The sequence below is a fragment of the Takifugu rubripes genome, chromosome 22 (genome assembly GCF_901000725.2).
Source record: "Takifugu rubripes chromosome 22, fTakRub1.2, whole genome shotgun sequence".
NCBI classification, from domain to species: Eukaryota; Metazoa; Chordata; class Actinopteri; order Tetraodontiformes; family Tetraodontidae; genus Takifugu; species Takifugu rubripes.
Genome location: NC_042306.1, coordinates 13,134,351 through 13,154,194, shown reverse-complemented (window position 1 = coordinate 13,154,194; position 19,844 = coordinate 13,134,351). Strand labels below are relative to the sequence as shown.

General features: G+C 44.5%; 1 protein-coding gene and 1 long non-coding RNA gene across 4 annotated transcripts; one reads left to right on the top strand and one right to left on the bottom strand.

Annotated features, from left to right (window-relative positions):
• Positions 1–521: 521 nt before the first annotated feature.
• xirp1 (xin actin binding repeat containing 1) lies at positions 522–17,528 on the bottom strand. Of its 3 annotated transcripts, none has more exons than XM_029830612.1 (9): positions 17,431–17,528; positions 16,876–17,021; positions 16,686–16,734; positions 16,320–16,613; positions 15,791–15,869; positions 12,737–12,888; positions 12,562–12,603; positions 4,666–4,796; positions 522–4,479 (listed from the first exon to the last, which is right to left on the bottom strand). In XM_029830612.1, the coding sequence occupies exons 2-9, from the start codon at positions 16,998–17,000 to the stop codon at positions 1,032–1,034; spliced, it is 4,320 nt and encodes a 1,439-aa protein (XP_029686472.1). In that variant the 5' UTR covers positions 17,001–17,021; positions 17,431–17,528; the 3' UTR covers positions 522–1,031. The 3 variants fall into 3 exon arrangements, with proteins under 3 accessions (XP_029686472.1, XP_029686470.1, XP_029686471.1); XM_029830610.1 differs by lacking the exons at positions 522–4,479; positions 4,666–4,796 and adding exons at positions 6,716–7,207; positions 7,641–12,056; XM_029830611.1 differs by lacking the exons at positions 522–4,479; positions 4,666–4,796; positions 15,791–15,869; ... (2 more) ...; positions 16,876–17,021; positions 17,431–17,528 and adding exons at positions 6,716–7,207; positions 7,641–12,056; positions 14,746–15,038.
• On the top strand, positions 15,880–18,684 carry LOC115247872 (uncharacterized). Its single transcript, XR_003886935.1, has 3 exons — positions 15,880–16,054; positions 16,165–16,232; positions 18,296–18,684. It is a non-coding gene; the product is annotated as an uncharacterized lncRNA (long non-coding RNA).
• Positions 18,685–19,844: the final 1,160 nt, after the last annotated feature.

Genomic DNA, 19,844 nt, shown 5'->3' with positions numbered 1-19,844 from the left:
AAAAAAATAAAGCTTTGATCTGTACTTTCATCCTTACTTTTATCTCTCCTGTCCCTCTGCATTGTCAGGTTTAGCTTCAGTCACTCGCCTTCCCAAATTTCATATTAAAGATTGTCTCATACCTGTCTGGAAAAGTTCATGATGTACCAACCGAGATGGACAATTTTTTTGAATTTTGTTCCCAGCTTCCAAGAGGGAGGTAAATTCATCTGCCTTGGTATGACATTGGCGAATTGAGGAGGTTGCCAAACGCAATCTTCTCCACTCTGCTCATTTAAACTAAATTAAGCTTACACCCTTAATGCTGCAAATCATACTTTTATAATGGTGAAGAGAAAAAGAGGAAAATGAGAGACAGTAGAATAGGGGAAAAAATGGAAATGTATAACAGGGTTAGGGGGCACTTGGGGTTATCACCAGACAAACTCATCAAATTTAGTTCTAGAGCAAGAATTGGTATCCAGTCCGTATTTGTGCTTCATACTGTATATCAGATAATCAATAAAGAATACAAAAACACATTTTTTTCAACATTTATTCATTGATCAATTTTAAGGGCTCATCCCACAAAATAGCCTCAGTGCTCACAATGACCTTAATGCGAACATAACTTTAATTTGGGAATATTTACAGTTTTGTCTGAGCAACATGCAGACCATCTTTCATTGTACCCATCTATGATTCTTTTCTCACTCCTGTAAAATCCTAATAAGCTCAGCATGCAGTGCATCATCAACTTTCCTTCTGAAGGTAAATTCTTCCATGTCATGTAATACATTTGCAGCTGAATGGCACACCAGCAAAATTCCATCATTCTTACAGAGGGGTTTGGATAAAGATTTGTGCATTTTGATGCATGTCGATTCTGCCCCTGTTGATCTGAAATACACTGAGTTTATGTAGTGTGATATAAGTGATTTTTTTTGGTGAAATTAATAAAAATCATATCGAAAATAAATCACAATGTTATCATCCCATCAGGGCTTTTTTTTTGTTTTACCAACAGTAACGTTTTGAACATTATCTCTTATCTAACCGAGTAAATCATCCATCCAGCTGTTATTAGTGACATCACTTGGTGCTGCTGGCCCGGAAATGTCAGAAGTTAGAAAATTGTCTACAAATAAATTCCCATCACTTGCTTGAGATGCATGCAGCAATGGCTCTTCTGATGCAAAGATGTCACCAGAGAAAAGATCTGTCTGCACCAAAGGAGCTGGCATGGAAGACGCCGCTGCTCCAAGCAACTGGTTCATTGAGTTTTCAGTACCCGTATTCAGCGGCATTGACATGAATACGTCTAAGCCGTCACCAAATATGTTATCACCAAAGACAGATGAAGAGTTTGTAGACGTATCGGCTCTTTTTCCTTCAGCCGTGGCAACAGTTGGCGACTGAAAGAACAGAATATCGTTTGAAGCAAATATGTCCATATCGGCATCGTCTGGTTTTGTCTCGATGTTTGTACCAGAGGTTTGAGGCTCAATTTGACTTGAATCGGGGACGGGAAGTTGACCGTTCATGTTGAGTATCGCTTCGCCTGCAGCCTGTTGAGAGTCAAGCTGGTCACAAATAGAAGTGGCTCCAGACAAGGTCAGGGAGGAGGAGAACACATTTGCTGCAGTCATAGGAGCTCCCTCGCCAAAAAGGTCAGAGACCTCCTCATGGCTGTGATCAGGATGTTCTCCACTGAACAGATCTAGACCTTCAACACCTGATGGATTGAGCAGCTGCAGACTTGTGCCAGCTTCTAGAGGTTTGATCTCAGTGGACAAGTGATCACCTGAGGACAAACCACTGTTGAAATTAAAGATATCATCATGAAAGTCCTCAGCCAAAACTTCATCACTCTCTGGTTTAGGGGGATTGATTGTCTCTGATTCTTGACTCGGTGGTTGTGAAAGATCGACACCTGATGGATTGAGCAGCTGTGGACTGGAGACAGCTTCTACAGTTTTGGTCTGAGTGAACGATTGATCACCTGAGGCCAAACTGCTGTTGGCGTCAAGGATATCAGCATTAAAGATCTCAGCCACAAGTCCATCACTCTCTGGTTTAGGGGGATTGAATAACTCATCCAATTCCTGACTTGGTTGACATGAAGGACCAATCCCTGATGGATTGAGCCATTGTGGACTTGAGCCAGCTTCCACAGTTTCGACCTGCATTGACGATCGATCACCTGAGGCCAAACGACCACCGGCGTTAAGGATATCATCATTTAAGATCTCCGCCACGACTTCATCACTCTCTGGTTTAGGGGGAGTAATTTTCTCCTCTGATTTTTGACTTGGTGATCGTGAAGGATCAGTCTGGTGGTTTTGCACCCCTGGCTTTTGATCCTGTTCTACAGCCGTCGTGTCATCTTTTGTTTCAGTTGTTGAATCTTGGAACAGGTCAGATGGTTGAGCAGCTGTTCCTCCAGACTTAAAGATCTCAGCCACAAGTCCATCACTCTCTGGTTTAGGGGGATTGAATAACTCATCCAATTCTTGACTTGGTAGACATGAAGGACCAATCCCTGATGGATTGAGCCATTGTGGACTTGAGCCAGCTTCCACAGTTTCGACCTGCATTGACAATCGATCATCTGAGGCCAAACGTCCACCGGCGTCAAGGATATCATCATTTAAGATCTCCGCCACAACTTCATCACTCTCTGGTTTAGGGGGAGTAATTTTCTCCTCTGATTTTTGACTTGGTGATCGTGAAGGATCAGTCTGGTGGTTTTGCACCCCTGGCTTTTGATCCTGTTCTACAGCCGTCGTGTCATCTTTTGTTTCAGTTGTTGAATCTTGGATCAGGTCAGATGGTTGAGCAGCTGTTCCTTCAGACTTAGTTTTGTCATTTTCTGTTGTTTTAGGTCCAGCAGACTGTGTGTGTTTCTCTGTATCCACCCTGTGTTCAGAAGGTGGAAAGTCAGACTTGTCATCTTCCATCTCTTTTTCCCTAATGTCCTTGGCCTCGTCTGTATTTCTGACAATGGCTGGCTGTTTGTCATTTTTTTCTGTTGATTTAGTGGTGTCTTCAGCTTTCTCTGAGGAAGACTGAAACAGTCTTCCTAATAGGCCTGATTTGATGTCTTGTTTCCTGGCTTCCTTTGGTTCATTTTTATTCGTTTTTTCAGTCCCCCCTGATGTGAAGAGTTTTGACAAAGGATTCTTGCCGGTTGGCCAAGATCCCAGTTTTCCCTTTGTCTTTTCAGCCTGATTGGTAGAACTCTTTAGAGAATTTGTCTTTGCTTTCATCTTCTTCTGACTGTTTTCTTGGTCATTTTCTGTTTTGTTTTTATTCTTATCATCACAAGGCTCTTCTCCATTCTTGTGTTCTGCAAGATTTTCTGAGTCAGATGGGTTTACAGAGTCTTTGGGCATCACTTGTGTTCCCTCAGATAGTTCTTGCTTGTTGACAACCTTTTCAGTCGATGTCTCAAACGTTTTAATGACTTTATCCGTTGCCATCCCATCAGGCTGTGAGGACTCCAGTCTAATGTCGGACTCTAGGCTAGACTTCGGGTTCAGGTTCGTGTTAGGGTTAAGGTCTGGGTTATTTTTGCTTTCATATTCATGAATTTCAAGATACACCTCATTTTTCCTTCCTGAACTGACTTGTTCCTTCCTGGACTCACATGATGGGGGATCAGAATTACTTTTGTCACTGACATCTTTTAATTCACTGGATTTCTTGTCAGTTTGATCTGAGCCTGATTTCTGTTCCTCAGCTTTACCTCCCGCTTGAGTTGACATTTCAGTTTGAGAACCAATGAGACTTTGAGCAAACCGCACAGATTTCCTACCTCTGTTTGGATCAGTATTCAACCTGTTTGGAGCTGGATTGTAGTTTGTTTTGGGCAGGGGTGCCTCGTGTTTCTGTTGCAGTGTTCTGATTGTGCTACTAACCACATTTTCCTTAGATGACATCGGAGGGTTCAGCACTGTTTTGGCTGGATCACTTCTTCTCATTTCCTTTGAGAGAATCTTCTCAGCTCTCAGGTCAGATTGTGCCATCTTGGGTCGTTCCTGGTACCCTCTGGTGAAGGAACTTGATAGTGTTTTGACTCTGTATTTTATCTCTTCATTGGGAATGATGCTGAACTGATTATTGCCTGGTAAGCTCTCAGACATCCTAGTTTTCCCACGTGTTTGCTGCTGGACTGACTCAAACCTAATATTCTTCTCTGGAGGCCAGTTTTTTTTTAGCTTTTGTTGAACATCAACACTGTTGGTGTTCCCTACCTCTCTTACAGACGACTTCGGAATAAAGAAAGAAGGCTCCCGTGAACGGTCAGACATGTTTAAGTAGCATTTCGTCATCATTGCACTGGACGCATCTGGCTCATCGATGCCTCTGTTTTTCTGATGCTGCTGGTCTTTTTGCAGCTTGTTTCCAAATCCATCATAATTCCCTTTTCCTTTAAAAAGTTGTTTATAGTGCAAAGTGCAGTAAAATTCTCCATAGATGGAGGAATAGTTGTGTAGGCTGTAAAGGAGCAAAATAAAACATTGGACAAAAATTCCTTGACTCACAACCACAACCTTTGTGCTTGATCAAATTCTGTGAATAATTTGAATAATCAGAACACCTTAAGAGTTTTTTTTAAATTGGAACAAATGGTCGTATTGATTAAGATTCATTCGTATGTTTTTACTGTGAAACATGTCTCACCTGAGCTTCTTCTTACAGGTTTTACAGCAGAAACAGTTGTTGTGCAGAATAAGTTTATTCGCCAACATTTTTTCCATTGGATAGACGGGGGTCAGGCAGGCAGAGCACATTTCCCTTTCAGGTAACTGGAACTACGGCGATAAAGTATAGGCATTATTTTTATTTAAAAAAAAAGCTTTTCCCAGACATTAAGAAACCAAATTTCACATGCTTTAAAAAACAATACACTAATAGCCTATTTGAGTATGCACCTTTACCTGACTGAGCTTTATTATTGAATGAATCGGGGAAAGAACATGTTACTTATACAGAAAAAAAGCAGTAATTGCTTTAAAACAGCCCTACTTTAGATTGGTTCTTCGAGGTAATATAAAATAATCAGGACTCTGTATATTTTAAAACTGTTATTTATTTGACAATTTACACAAGTGAACAATATCAATTCAATGTTTAGCTTTTTCATGTCTTGATGCAGTATAAAATCTAGAAGACAATTCCTATTCAATTAAATACCATTCAGTGATACGACCAACAAAATCTTTCCCTCAAAACACATTGTAATATACACAAACTAAAGGAGTGTGAAATGCACTTCGACTGCTTTAGCGCTTTTCCTTCGGTTGGCTGAACGATACAAACACCATCCCTTTATCGTTGGAGGTGTTCGCCACTTCGTCTTCAAAAGGGCGACCGGATCTTTTTATTAATGGGGACGCAGTGGCAGCATATCTGGTGGGGTTTCCGTCAATGTCAAACAGAGCAGAGGATTTTGTGTCAGAATGTTTGGTGAAAACCGTGGAGGTCACAGAGGACAAGAAGACATTGCCAAAGCCATCGGTCTCCTCGTATGTTTCCCTGACGGTCTTTGTCCCGATGATCCCTTCAGGTTCCTCTGGAGCAGTTTTCACTTCCAGCACACTGACGTTTCGCTGTGCCGGGCTGTTGCAGCTGGGAGGACAGTCGTCAGCTGTTGGCTTAAACGTTGACATGGGTGGTTTTGTTTGTTCAGCGGGCCTTCTGGCAGCTGAGTGAATGGAGATGAATGAAGGGGAGGACTGAGAAGACTGTCTCACAAGTGGCTTTTTGGGCACTTCCCGCAAGTCTGAAACTTTAGCAGCGTTTACTTCCATCATCTCTTTGGGCTGGTCTGGTTTGGCTTTGCTGGACCCAATGCTTATTTTCCTGATGTTGCTTGAAGGTTGAAGGTTTTGTTCCGATTTCAAAGATTCATCAAAGAGTCCTGACAAACCTGCGATATCCGCCTCAGATTTCAGACTGGAGACGGAGTATAAAGCCTTTTTAATTGCATCCTCAATGTCAAGAAGTTTTGCTAATGTTTGCTCCTTCAGGTTCAGGATTTCCTTGCTGGCCTTTTCCAGATCTTCAAACGCGGTCTCAACCGAGGAGATGCTTTCAAGGTCATCATCCCGTGTCTCTGCTTCCACTTTCTTTTCTTCCATTTTACTCTTCTTCACATTTCTGCTTGAAGTGACCATCCAATCGGGGACATATAATGTCCTTGATGAGGTGACACCTGTACTGCTGGTCTCTCCCTCTATTTCCTGCACTTGAGACAAGATTCCTTTGAGTTCTTCTCTTTTCCTCAAATTTTCAAAGATTTCCATGGCTGCCTTCACGTTCCCTTTCATGATTTCCTCCTTGTGAACAGAAAGCCTCTGTCGTCTTTCATCTTCAGTCTCCTTTCCTTTCTTCTGTCTCAAGATGACTTTTTCCTCAAGCTTTGGTGGATTTTCACTCTCTTGGTGCGTGCAGCATAGTTGCAGGGTGTCTTCAGAGCTCTTCTCCTTGCTGGGATGAGCACATGTTTCATTGGTCTGCTTATTCTTTTTAACATCATTTATTACTTTTACCTTCTTGGAGAGCAAAGGGGCTGGTTTTTCCTGTTTTGTCTCACTTTTGTTTCTTTCAAAGTGCTGTAGTGTCGCCCGCAAGCTTGTGTTCATCTCGTGCTGACCAGCATTTGCGTAATGTTTCATGCACGTCTTTATCTCCTCAGCTGCGTTGATTTTCTCTATTACGTTCTTCTCCATTTCCCTCTCATTGACATTGACATCCGATTTGCTGAGGGTAGATGGTGCAGTTTCTTCTATATTGATTTTTTGAGAGGTCAAAAGAGCTGACACACATTCACTTTTTCCATTTGAATATTGCACCATTTTATCATTCCAGTTTTGTTGGTGCGTTTGGTGAAAGAATTCTACATTTGTTCCATCTCCAGATTGTGTTTTACCTGCAAATGGTGCTGGAAAGTGTTTGCTTTGTTTTGTGTTTGCTTGACTGGGGTGAGCAACTTCAGGGGCAGAAGGCAGCAAAATGTTTGGTTGTTCTTTAACTGATTTTATCCATTGTGGCTTTGGTGCCAGGGCTGGTTTCTGCAGTTTCTCACAAGTCTTTTGGGAGAATGGTGGAGGTGGTGGTGGTGCAGTCTGGGTCTCACTGGTGGATGATTTAGCATTTCCATTTGTTACAGCATTTGATGGGGAATTCTGTGTTGTAATGGGCGGTTGTCCCTCACAGGTTACTGAAATTGAAGGAGACAGTTTTGTGTCAGATGGCGGCATAGACACCACAACACACTGCTTGTGAATAGTCTTGCTCCTTTCTGAACAAGCCCTGCCTGAATTTCTGTATATCATTGCAGCTTTATAGTCTCCTTTGGTTACATTTACACTAGACCTCTCAAGAGACTGCAGAGCCATCTGGACGTTACCCCTAACAATATCTTCTTTATCTAAGAGCTTGTGCTCTGTTGCTGCACTTTGCAGAGACCTAATAGCTGCCTTCACATCTCCTCTGATAACTTCTTCTGCCTCATCCTCTGCAGTCTGGCCATTACATTCATAATTTACAAAAGGCAGCAGTGATCCTGGTGTACAATAATTGCCTAGAACTGCACTTTGTTGACCTGTCTCAAAGGAAACAGGGCTGCCCTCATCTTTCTCTGCATCACTGACCTTTGGGATAGTCTTGATTGGCTGTTGTCTTGAAGAAGGAGACAAAGACGGCTGCGTCGCAGCTGAGGGGCTTTCCTCTTGAGCCATGATGTTCAAGTTGTATATTTTTCCGGGGACAATAACGTCCCGCTCCACATGCATGCTCTGCTGCTTAGCTATTTCAAGAGATCTTTTAGCTGCTTTCACATCTCCAGATATGATGACTTCCTTTTGTGTCTGGCTTTCGTTCCCCTCAGGAGCGTCTGCCGACAAATCCATGTCATAGATAGTTCCAGGTTTAATGATCTCTCGCTCCACATACATGCTCTGCTGTTTTGCACGTTCAAGCGACTCCATCATTGCCTTGATGTCCCCGGCCACTATGTCCTCTTTCTCTACCTTAAGGGGTGGCTGGACTGCGAGTTGTTGCTTTGCTGAGAGCACATCTCCAGGAATAATTTCTTCCTTTGGAACACAGTTTTCAACACTAAAAGAAGCCTCAGATGAAAAAACCTTCTTAGTGCTCTTTACATTTCCTGGCAAGACATCAGAAATGGTGCGCTCCACCTGCTCCTTCTGCTGGCAGAGACTTCTCTTTGCTTCCTTCACATCACCATGAACTATTTCAATCTGCTCCTGGGCCAGAAGGCTGTCAACTTCATCTGCCGATGACGTATGAATACTTTTAAGATCTCCTTTCTCAATGCAAGTCTTGAACAAGTTTACGTTACCTTTCTCATTTTCATCTACTTTGCAGGACGCTACACTCTTCTGAATATTAGCAGTAGCTAACAGATTTCCGATTGTGGACTTCACATCTCCCCTTTCTAGAACATAACTCTCAGTTTTTGTTTCAGAATTACAAATGAGCGAATACACTGACATCTCAGCTTGCCCTCCGGTTGTCTCTTGCATTATGATTCCTGTTGTCATACTGTCTTGAATTAGCAAGTCATTGATCATCTGAACAATATTTTGTACTCTTTGATCGCTCTCTAAGTTAACGGTTGCCGTTGACTGGTAAACCGGCAGTTCTACCACTGTAGTGTTGATCTTGCCCTTCTCTCCTTCTCTAAGAAGACTTATTTGGGGCTTCAGGGTTGGTTTGATTAATAGTTGCAGCATTATATTAACAATGTTTCCACCAACAAGCTCATCCTTCTGGATTTGGACACCGTTGTTGCTATCAAACTGATATTTTGCCATGTTTACATTTCTGCTCTCATTCGCTTCTATTATGATGCCACTTGAGTGAATAAAACCCAGCTGGCACAGATCGTAAAGGGTGTCAGCGACGGTATGAGCAGTGATTTTATCTAAAGGAGTTGTCTCAAAGAGCCAAGTGGTGCACTTCACGTCAGCTTTTGGTATTGCTTCCTCACTACCTTGGACCAAAGTGTCCTCTGACTCCTTGATCTTATCCAGTGGCTGCGACTCAAACAGCCAAGTGCAGCGTTTTACGTCCCCCTTCTGGCTATCTTCTCTGTGGACTGTTTTAACAGGACTCTCTTCCTGAGAATCACCTTTTAGACTGTCAATGCTTTGGTTTTCAAAGAGCCACGTGGAGGTCCTGACATCGCCGTGCTGGACATCAGTGACGCTAACCATTCGTACAAACTTGCTGCACTGATTTGATTCAAATTTCTCCTTATTGACCTGCACGCTAGTGCTTCCAATGTCTTCCATAACCCTGACAGGGGACTCATCCCGGCTGGTAAGGGAATCTAATGGTTGTGTCTCAAATTTCCATCTTGCAGATTGCACGTCTCCTTTCTTGATGTCTTCTTGGGTGACAGCTCGGATCACATAAACTTCATTCTCTGCCTTGATGGCATCAAGCGGTTTGGTTTCAAACATCCACCGAGCTTCTCTTACGTCGTGGCTCAGTACCTCCTCCTTTTTCACAGTCGTAACCTCGTGAAACTGTCCTTCTTTGTCTCTGATAGCGTACAACGGCAGGGACTCAAACATCATGGTGCTGGACTTAACATCCACGTTGCTCACAGGCTGTTCTACAGTTATCAACTTCTCGTCCAGGGGTCGGTCATGGATGCTGTCTAGTGAAGAGGTTTCAAATATAAACTTTTTGCTCTGAACGTCGCCACTCTCTATAACACAGATCTCCTGAATGTCTCCTTCATTTTTGTCCTTGTTGATTAGGTTCATAGGACAGTTCTCAAACATCCATGTAAATTTATGCACCGAGCCCTTTTCGACCCGCTCCTCTCCGTTTTGTTCATCAGATGATGGCGTCTCCATTTCAGATCCTATTTCATCCAGCGACTGAGACTCAAAAAGTTCTCTGACCCGTGACACGTCTCCAGATTGAAAGTTGACTCTACTGACAAGTCTCACGTCACGCTCAGAATTTGCATCCTTTCTTATCCTGTCCAGACTTTCTGTTTCAAAAATGTGTTTCGCGGTTTGAAAGTCGACCTCTGATGTGACAGAACCCTCTATGGTGTTGCACAACTTCAAACTGTGCTCTTCACCATCTCTTATGGAGTCAAAGGGCTGTGATTCAAACAGCCAAGTAACTGATTTGACATCAGCACCTTTAGGGGGCTCATTATCATTTGGTTTTTCAGTTTTGTCGTGCAAAATCTTCATTGGTTTTGTCTCAAATAACCATTTCCTGGTCTTGACATCACCTTTCTCCACCTCAGAGGCATTATCGTCTCTCTGGTTGAACTTGGCCTGGATTCCAGCTATCGTCTGGGTTTCAAAAAGCCACTTTGCCATCCTCACATCACCGGTTTCCTGCTCCTGTCTGGTGATTCCTTTGATAATCTCAACACTGTCTTTTCCCTCAGTCAGCTCATCCAGTGGCCTGGTTTCAAACATCCATCTATAGTATTGGAATTTTTCTTTAATGAATTCTTCCCGACTGACAGTTGTGACCCTGTGGAGATTTCCAGAGCAGTCCTTAATGACATATAAAGGTGTCGTCTCACACCTTATATTTGCCGCATCAACCTTTTCCATTTCTACCAATTCCTCATTAACATGAGCAAGTTTGCTGAGAGGAATTGTTTCAAAAAGGTGTTTGAATCCTTTAACGTCACCCTTCTCGATCTTGTCCTGCTGAAATGAGGTGTTCTTTTCAGTGTGGCAGCTCTCAAATATTTGTTTTTTGCCTTTCACTTCTCCCTGTTCATCTGCCGAAAGGGTTATTTTCTTCAGATGCCCAACTTCATAGTTATCTTTCAGGGTTTCCATCGGTTGAGTTTCAAACAGCCACAAAGACGTCTTCACATCTCCTCCAATAATTTCCTCCTTTTCTAAAGGCTCTTGTGTAGAGTCTCCTTTCAGTGCTGCCAATGGTTGCATTTCAAAAAGCCTCCTTTTGTTGACAACATCAGCTTCTTCAGCGCATTCGGCCATCGTGCCCTCAAACTTGTCAGCTCCCACGTCCTCTTGTATCGCGTCAAACGACTGAGTTTCAAACATCCACCTCTTTTGGTCAACTCCTCCTCTGTTTGCCTCTTCCAGAGAAATACCTCGAATAATCTTCACCCCAGATGTTTCCTCATGAATCAGATCCAGAGGTTGGGTTTCAAACAGCCAGCGTGCAGTGTTGAAGTTGCTGCCATTGATCTCCTCCCTGCAGATGGATTTAATCTCATGGATGTTTCCGCTGTTGTCCCTGATGGCACAGCGGGGTTCTGACTGAAAGACCTTTAGAGTCTTCTGAATGTCTCCTTTTTGCTCTTGAAGCTCAGACCTGAGTTTGAGAACGCTGTGGTCCTCTATGGAGCCACAGCGCCCCAGGTCGCTCAGCGGCCTGGACTCAAAAAGCTGCCGAGTCCCTCGAACATCCCCTGGCTGGATGGGTTCTTTCAGCACCGCTTCCACCATTTCACCTTCTTCTCTGTTTAAAAGGTTGAGAGCATCTAAGGGTTGAGTCTCAAACAGCCACATTGAGGTCCTCACATCCCCTCTTACAGAAGCCTGTCTCTCAGTAGACCTTTGTTGGGCATTCTCAACATGTTCAAACTTAGATGAGGTGCCTCTGACATCTCCTCCTTTCAGCTCTTCATCATACAGCAGCTTCTTGGTTTCATGGGGTTCCCCAATATTGTCCAGATTCCAGTTCTCAAAGATCCACTTCATCGACTGCACTTCACCCTGATAGGCTGCATCTGCTGCCTGAGCACCATCTGGCTGCACCGCCTTGATTATATCGTCATCCACGGCATCGTCAAGGTGCGCCCGTAGATCTGGGTGGATGTGTTTAAAGAGCCTCTTAAGCTCACTCTTCTGCCTCTGCTGGCAGAAGGCAGTGAAGGTTTCTTTAGGTGGGGGAGGAGGGGGAGTGCTGAGCTCTGGCCCCTCGTAATCGAGGGGTCTGGGTGGTACGAGAGGAGGCGGGGGAGGAGGCAAATCCTCTTCGTCGTAAGGTGAATGTGAAACTGTGATTCTGGAGGCTTCCGCCATCTTAAATAAAAGACAGACGGGAGGAAAAAAGTCAAGATTACAGTACTAACAAATGTTACTGGTTACTATGGGAAAGACATGCAGATTCGCGAGTGATGCTACTTTACCTTTTAAGGTGGACTTGATGAGTTTCACAGCAAACCATCTTCTTTCACGCCAGGGTTAACAAAACACTTCATCGCAGTTAGTGAGCAAACAGCACATTCTGCCTTCCCGTGGACTAGAACTGAGCGGGGTGAAAGAAAACTGCCACCCTGCTGATTTCCGGTTGGAAAATATATTATTGCGACTGGCAAACAGCCGTTTTGATCCCCTCATACTCAGTCAGGACTGTAATTTAAGATAAGATAATGTTTTTCTTATGATTAAATCACAGGAGAGCATTGTGTTGCGCAAGCATCACGTTGAAATCGACAGCGTGTTTTTAAGCCAAACCAGTTAAGGGTGAGTCAAACACAGCACGCACGTTATGCACACAGAAACCAAAGGAATAACTTTCCAGTACCTTACGGACTTTTGGCTTTGTTTTTGGTGTCCCAATTACTTCCTGTAGAAAATACACATACATCAGTGGGGTATGGGCATTAGAGCAGGTTATTTTCAGCAGGCAGAGGTGCTTATGGGTCATGGCTCTTGACCTCCGCGTGTGAGGGAGAATGAGAAGCATTTCAGGAACTCACCGGTTGTGCTGAGCTTCCCGGGGAGTCGATAGCGGCTGCTCTTGACAGATAAAGAGCTGATCTTTCTCTCACTGACGAGGAAGTAGATATCCTCTCTCGGCTTTGTCTCGCTGGGGTGTCCCCCTTAGTCACCAGTGAACTGTATCTATAATCTGCAAAAGACAGTAATTCCAGTATTATATCTGAGAGGGAAAAGAAAGGAATACCGCGAGGCCAGTGACTCTTTAATTAGAACTGTGCGTGTATCAATAGTGATCGTGGAATTAACGGTGTCGCCGTTGCTGTCGAACTCGTGGAAACTATTTAATCTACCAGAAGGCCGGCAGGGTGATGTATTTCAAGTGAGGTCCAGACTGATCCTGACCACCGCCTGATTTACGTGTCAGTTGTGATTATACGAGTAGTAAAGGAGTAAATTTACGACGGTTTTGATCCCGGTAACGCAGCAGGCTTCCTGTCTGGCTGCCTCGCCGCCCCGAATTCCGACAGGCCAAAGCAAAACGAGATAAATAAAAATAACAGCAACTGCTTGATCAGCTGGAGTGGCACGCAGCTCGCTCATTGTTTACTGTGAGCAGTCTGTCGTGAAACTGTCGACACCTGACCAAAGGAATGTGACAGTGCAAAGGCACCTGTAGCTGATTCGCTCTGTAAAACGAAATGACAAGCATCAAATGGCAGCTGTGACCATTGGCATTCGTACTGGTTTTATCGTTTCTATTTATTTATTTTTTTCTGACTAATTATCAGGATTTCAACAACAAATCCAGCGAGGGGTCAAAAGCACAGCGTGTCTCCATCCAGCCGTAACTAACGAACGCACCTCCTCTTTTCACACACTAAGCCCTCACAGCACAAAAGGACGGACCAGCAAGCTGGCGCCTCTCACGAGCCAGGAATTAAAGCATTTTCAGGGCTGGATGAGCAGGGAGAATGAGGCGAAGCGTACCGTGCATGTCCTGTCAAAGTACTCAACAGCTACACTGAGAGGTCAACTTCATGACCCCTGACGCATGCCTGTGTCACACCAGAACGCTGCTTAAATTCAACTGAAAATGCTAATCTTGCGAGGGGTTGTCATTGGGGAATTTCAAGGTCCTTAAAACACGTTTGGAGCTTCAAACCACACAAATAAAAAGAATAATTCAAAAAAGAAATATGTAAAATGACAGAAAACAGCCCCAGATGTCCTCATAGTATAGAATGAATACTATATTAATACTTTCAGCCCAGCGGCTAAAGCGTCAGTTGATATAACAATGTAGAACTTCAACTGACTTGTTGCTTTAAGCTTTATGGCTCTTTAGATTTCATTTGGTGCTATGTTCACTGACATCCCTTTGATCTGGGCTCATTGTTCACCAATGAAGAGGAGCTATTAGGGGAGCAGTCATGTGGGGGGGTTGGGGCCGCTGGCAGCTGTACAAATGGTCCAGAAATGCAGTTGGTATTTGTTCTTCACCACTACCTCCACCACCTTCTCCATCAGCTGTTGGTGGCTGTGGCCACATTCACAGACAGTAATGAAAACCATCCAAACAGGGCTGCAGACATGGAAACCGCTGGTCAGGCCCCTCCGCATGTTACACTAAGAGTCTCTTAGTCTCCTTATTCTTGACGTGGTAAATAAACTGTTGGGTTTTTTTGTTTCGTCTGATGTTAGGAACTGAAAGAAAGTTTCTGCTGCCTGACCACACATTCCAGAACTCTCAGGGGATAAATGGCTGAAAAATGATAGCCACTTAAAAGTTAATGAAGATGCCGTCAACACATTATGACCTTCACCCACAAAGAGGAGTCGTCTATAAATTAGGACAGCAAAAATGTCCCTGTTTAATCCTCTCAGCACGTCTTGGCAGAAGATTAAACACAGCCTTTTAAATCATTGAAACAGATTTTTGACACACGATCGCATGCAAAACCATCACTGACACAGATCGGCTTCAGTATTTCAGTTACTAGCGACATATTTGCATCTATATCCACCTGCTGGATAAGATTTTACTCACATAAATACCATCCGGTGTTGTGCTGTGTCTGTCCTATCTCCTCTGCTGTGGCGTGCGTTCAGGCTGCCTCTTCGTTCACTGTCACTCTCTCTACTCCTGTGGCCTCGGTGACAGCTGATTTTTATCGGAGGACGCTGCCCCAGTGGAGGATTTTGGCTATTTTGGGAGGGTGGGCTGGCGGCTGTGCTCCCCGGCTGAGTCAATCACCACTGTTAGTCAGTGGGGCACCCGTCCACCTCCCATTCCCACAGATACATTGTCACTCGCTATAACAGGCGCTGGGTGGGACCTTCAGTATGTGTGTCAGTTCATCAACTGGTACACAACATATACATATATATATATATATATATGTATATATGTTTGTGTGTGTGTGTGTATAGGGGATAGAGGGCCTATTTTTTTTAAAATGGACTTGAGGGATTTCCAACTCATGTATAACTACTTGATTTTACAATAGTGTCATGAAACTCCGGATTAGATGTCCACTGGCATGTCTGTTTGGCTCACTCATGCTAGAAGCATCATGGTGTCAAAGAGGAAACCACGTTACGCCGGAGTCATATCGGTTTCAGGGCACAGAGAGCCGTAGCTGACGGGGCCAAGGCCTGTGTCAGAGTCAGCGCTGTCATCGACAGCCCTGTTCCCAATCTTAAGCATGTGTTGCAACTGTCTTAATTTAGCTGTGATCTCCAGCCACAAAGCTCGCTGGCATACAGATACAAACCTGCTGGGATGTTCGTGGAAACACTTGGACTGTTGGAAACATTATTCACTTGTTTTTCTCTTTCTCTGTATGCGCTTGAAACCCCCCCCCCCCCGGCTCGGTTGCTTTATTCCGAGAAAAGTTTGGAACAAATAAACCTTCTCAAAGATCAAGGACATAAAAAACATGTTTTCGATGTTTGAGACGAGGATGACCGGCGTGGCCCCGGAATACAACAGTGACCTCAGGCTTCTGCGGGAGCCCTGGCTCCTCTCCCACCCCTGCCTGCTCCTTCAGCTCTCTGTGACTACAGACGTGAAATATAGCACCGCTGCTCACCGTGCGAGTATCTCCCTGCTTTGTCATTGGAATCTGGGGACCCATTCACAACCTTTCCTCCGTCCATCTGGGTCAGCCTCTGTGGGGGAGAAAAACACATTTAGAAAATATTTTATTTGAAACACGGCTTTTTTTCCCCTATTATTTGAATGTGGATGATGTTGGATGAAACAAATAGCAAAAACTTTTTTGTGCTGTCTTTTAAGGAGCTAACCTAGAAGAGAACAATACAGCTGGCTTGATCAAGATTTGGTGCACTTTCAGGTAATTGGAGATGCCAGAATTACAAATGATAAGCCCTGACTTTGTGCTAAATTAAATGGAACGTGTGAACTATTCTTTGTGTAAACTGAGGCTTTTCTTCACGCTTGCAGGCTCTTGGTTGGGGATTACGTAATGACGCAAGCACCACACATGACTGGATTGTTCTTCTTTGCTCCAGGTAAGAATTTACTTACGCATGCAGGAATCATAATTAGTGTCATAAAATCTGGTCGTTGTGTTGTGGCCTCGTAAAATATGTACTAACCTGAGTGGCAGGGTTGTTGTGACCACCGCGGTCCTGCAGGGGGCGCTCTCCTCTCGCCTTCCATGCAGTAGCAGCTGTTGAGTGCAGTGGAGGGCCTCTGTTGAGGCTTGCCTGTGGGCTGGCCTTGGACTCAAACAGGGCACACAGAGCTTTGGTGCTGATGTGCTCCTTCTGAGGGAGGGAGTCCATGGAGCGGCTCCTGTACAGGCTGAAGCTCCGTCCGGATCCCGACAGGGGAACATTCTCCTTACTGCCCCCCTTCTTCACTCGAGCATCCACAAAGCTTTCTGACACCTGAAACCACCCAGTGAGCTTTTAATGCTGATTGTTGCTGCTGCTACACATAAAAGGGAAGCCTGTTGCTACCTGGAGTTTGGGCGGTTCAGCGCTGCTGACGTTGCCAAAGCCCTGGTAACTGGGTTAATGAAGAGACATGTTTTATCATCAATTAACCGTCACAGGTTTTTGAAAAAGCAGAATTGTGCCAGCACAACATTTATTCATGAACGGAAGAGAAGAAGAAACATCAAAGAATTTGTCATGATGTCTAACGTACTGTTGCACCAGCTGAAGCACTGATTTTCTGTCCCAGCGGTTGGGCTCTGGCATGACCTTTGACCTCCCCAGACAGTCAGAGACACCCCAAAGAGACTGGGTCCTCCTGAGTCCAAACCCCTCCATTTCAGTCTTTCTTTACAGCAGCTATAAATGAACAAATATTCTCTTAATCATGAACTCACTCGAACATTCCGAGTCCGTTAATTATGAACGCCATCCAACAGAGCCAGAGCATCAACGTAAATGTGGTTATAATTTAAAGAAAATTGACCTTGCTTTGAGTCATGTGACCCAGTTAAAGCTTCTGAATTCAGAATTCAGAATCCTGAGGTTTGTGATAGTCTGCCTGAGCCCATTTTGCATTCCCTCTTTTAGCCAATTTGAGGCTAATCCTCATTTTAAAATGCAGAAAACCAAAATTCTGACAAATTTACATCTACATTTAGTCACCCTTGGAACCTCTGAGTTCTGTTTGCATACTCTCATTGCATTCCAGCCCTGCATTATATACAAGCTTCTATGTCTGTTAAATAATAGAAAATGTGTCTCATACCAGTAGAGCCAAAGCAGAAGTCACCTGCACATCTCCTTCCTTGTGGCTGACTTGTGGTTTAGGAGGATCTCTCACAAGACACAGCAATTAGTGGCGGCCAAAGTCCTCAAACACCTTGTGATTCCGCCTCTGATATGAAATCTCCTACGGAGACATCACCTGATTCCTTCCTGGCCAGGTTTACTTCCTGGCCAGATCTACCTTAAACCGAGAGGCGTGTCGCCATAAATGCATGTATTTCATGTGGCGTTTAGACGCCCATGGAGGTGATGACAGCAGGGGGTGCATTTAATGAGCACAGAGAAACCAGACCTGTGAGGGCTCTGGCAGCTGCCACAGTCAGATGAAATTCCTCCCGTTGCAGCTCCCAGAGCCACAGACAGTTCACCGTGGCCACAGTTATTCAGCTTTAATGGCCTTTTCTCAAATTTACTCCACGTGCTGCTTTTGTGCCAGTGGGGAACACAAATATGCTGATGCGGCATCTGCTGCAAAAGCTGCGGCGCTCATGTCCTGTTGATGATTACAGCCTGCTGGAAATCAGAGGGTGGCGATACAATTCGACCCAACTGTGCTTTCAGAAGCGATGTCACCGGTCATTCATTCATATATTAGCTTAAATGCTTTTACTAAATATGGCTCAAATGAATGATTTATCTTAAGATTAATATGCACTGTTTGTTCTAAACAATAGATGTCGATGTAAAACTGAATGAAGACAGAAAAAGGAGAAGATAAAAGCAGAAAAGCTGAAGTTCAGATGCCAACTGGCCCTTTTTTTTATTATCAGCTGATTGGACTTGATGCCAGTGCTTTGAAGCTTTAGCTTATATTATCCTAAAATGAACACTCTTTGTCTGGAAAGGTGGACTCGTTGGGAGCATTTCTGTCGACCTCCAGCGGAGGAAATGCATCAGGAAAACGTGACATTTGTGGAGGGGATTTAACAGCCAGGAGATGGCATCAGAGACACACGCTCCACAGACGGATCTGCGTGGTGAAACGGCATTTCAAATGTTGGTCGGATTGGGAAATCTTTATTTTTCCCCCTCCAGTTAACCATTTGGTGCGGCTGTATGGGACGCACATCATTTTTAGGGAGTTAATTCCTTCATAAATTTGCACATGCACACGAATACATGGCCGGTTACAGATGAACACACCCGGAGAGCTGTTGTTTTGACAGCTGTGATGTGTGTTTGGCCCCAGAGGTATAGAAAGACGGGAGGAAATCAGCGATTGAACATGAAAAGGACGGTGGGGGTGGGGGGGGGGGGGGGGGGGGGGGCAGCCAGACAGCCTCACCCACTCGTCGTCACAGAACAATCGGTGCTGACCCGATCAGCTGAGAACGGAGCAGGACTCCTTCCTGCCGCCGCTGCTGTGTGCCCCTGCAGAAACCTCACATGGAGCCACATGTGAGGGCCAGCAGCAGCAGCCTTACCGGAGCTGCGAGGACACGCGAGCTCCCCCTGCAGGTCCGACAGGGAAGCACAACACACGAGAGCACAGCTCTTCCACACGCACACTCTTGAATTAGACACCAGGAGAGATGTGGGCTTCATCCTGTTTCTGCAAGTCAGACACGTTTCCTCCCCCCCTTGCCTGGCAATAGTGTCATTATTTTAACACACACATTTGTGAGTCCTGGTCAGCTCTGTAGCTAATGTGGACAAGAAGTTCATTGTTGAGGAGGGACGACAGCCCAATCATACAGCTGCTGGTGTGTTCCAGCCTGCACCGCTCACAGAGAGCCATAGATAAGATCAGTTATGGTTAAAAAAAATGCTGTTGTGTAACCCAGACGGTGCTGCTGCTCATCTCATGTGGAAATGCTGGTCTTTTACTGCGGAAATATATCTGATAACGACACACAGAAAGATGGAAAGAATGACAGAATGTGTTTGTTTGTTAAGCAGAAGAGATGGAAACTCCTCCTCATGCACAAGCTGATGGTTTTATTTTGGGATTTTCTGTTGAATTCCCATTAAACCAGATGATCATTACTTTGCTCCGTATCCTCCCAGAATTTTGCATGACAGAGCCTTTATGAGGCGCCTCAACCCAAGTAAATATATTTCTTATTGTTTACATTAAAGTAACATCAGTTTCTGCTCTTTTCACCAGTAAACGTGTAAAATGACTCTTTGATTCTTCCTGTTGCACCAGAATAAAATGATGGGCTGGGACATTTTGTCCTAAAATAATGGAGGCGGGTTCAGCGTCTTGCTTTACTGCTGCCGGCCACCAGATGGCTCTCAACTTGCTTTGTAACCATAACTTTCAGCTTTTTTCCCAGCACACCATCAACCTCCAGACGCTACACTCTCTCTCTGGGCTCCGTGACATTTGTAGCATCACCGTCCCCCAATTATGCTGCTGGTTTTGGGAAAACAAATCGCTCCCACGAATCT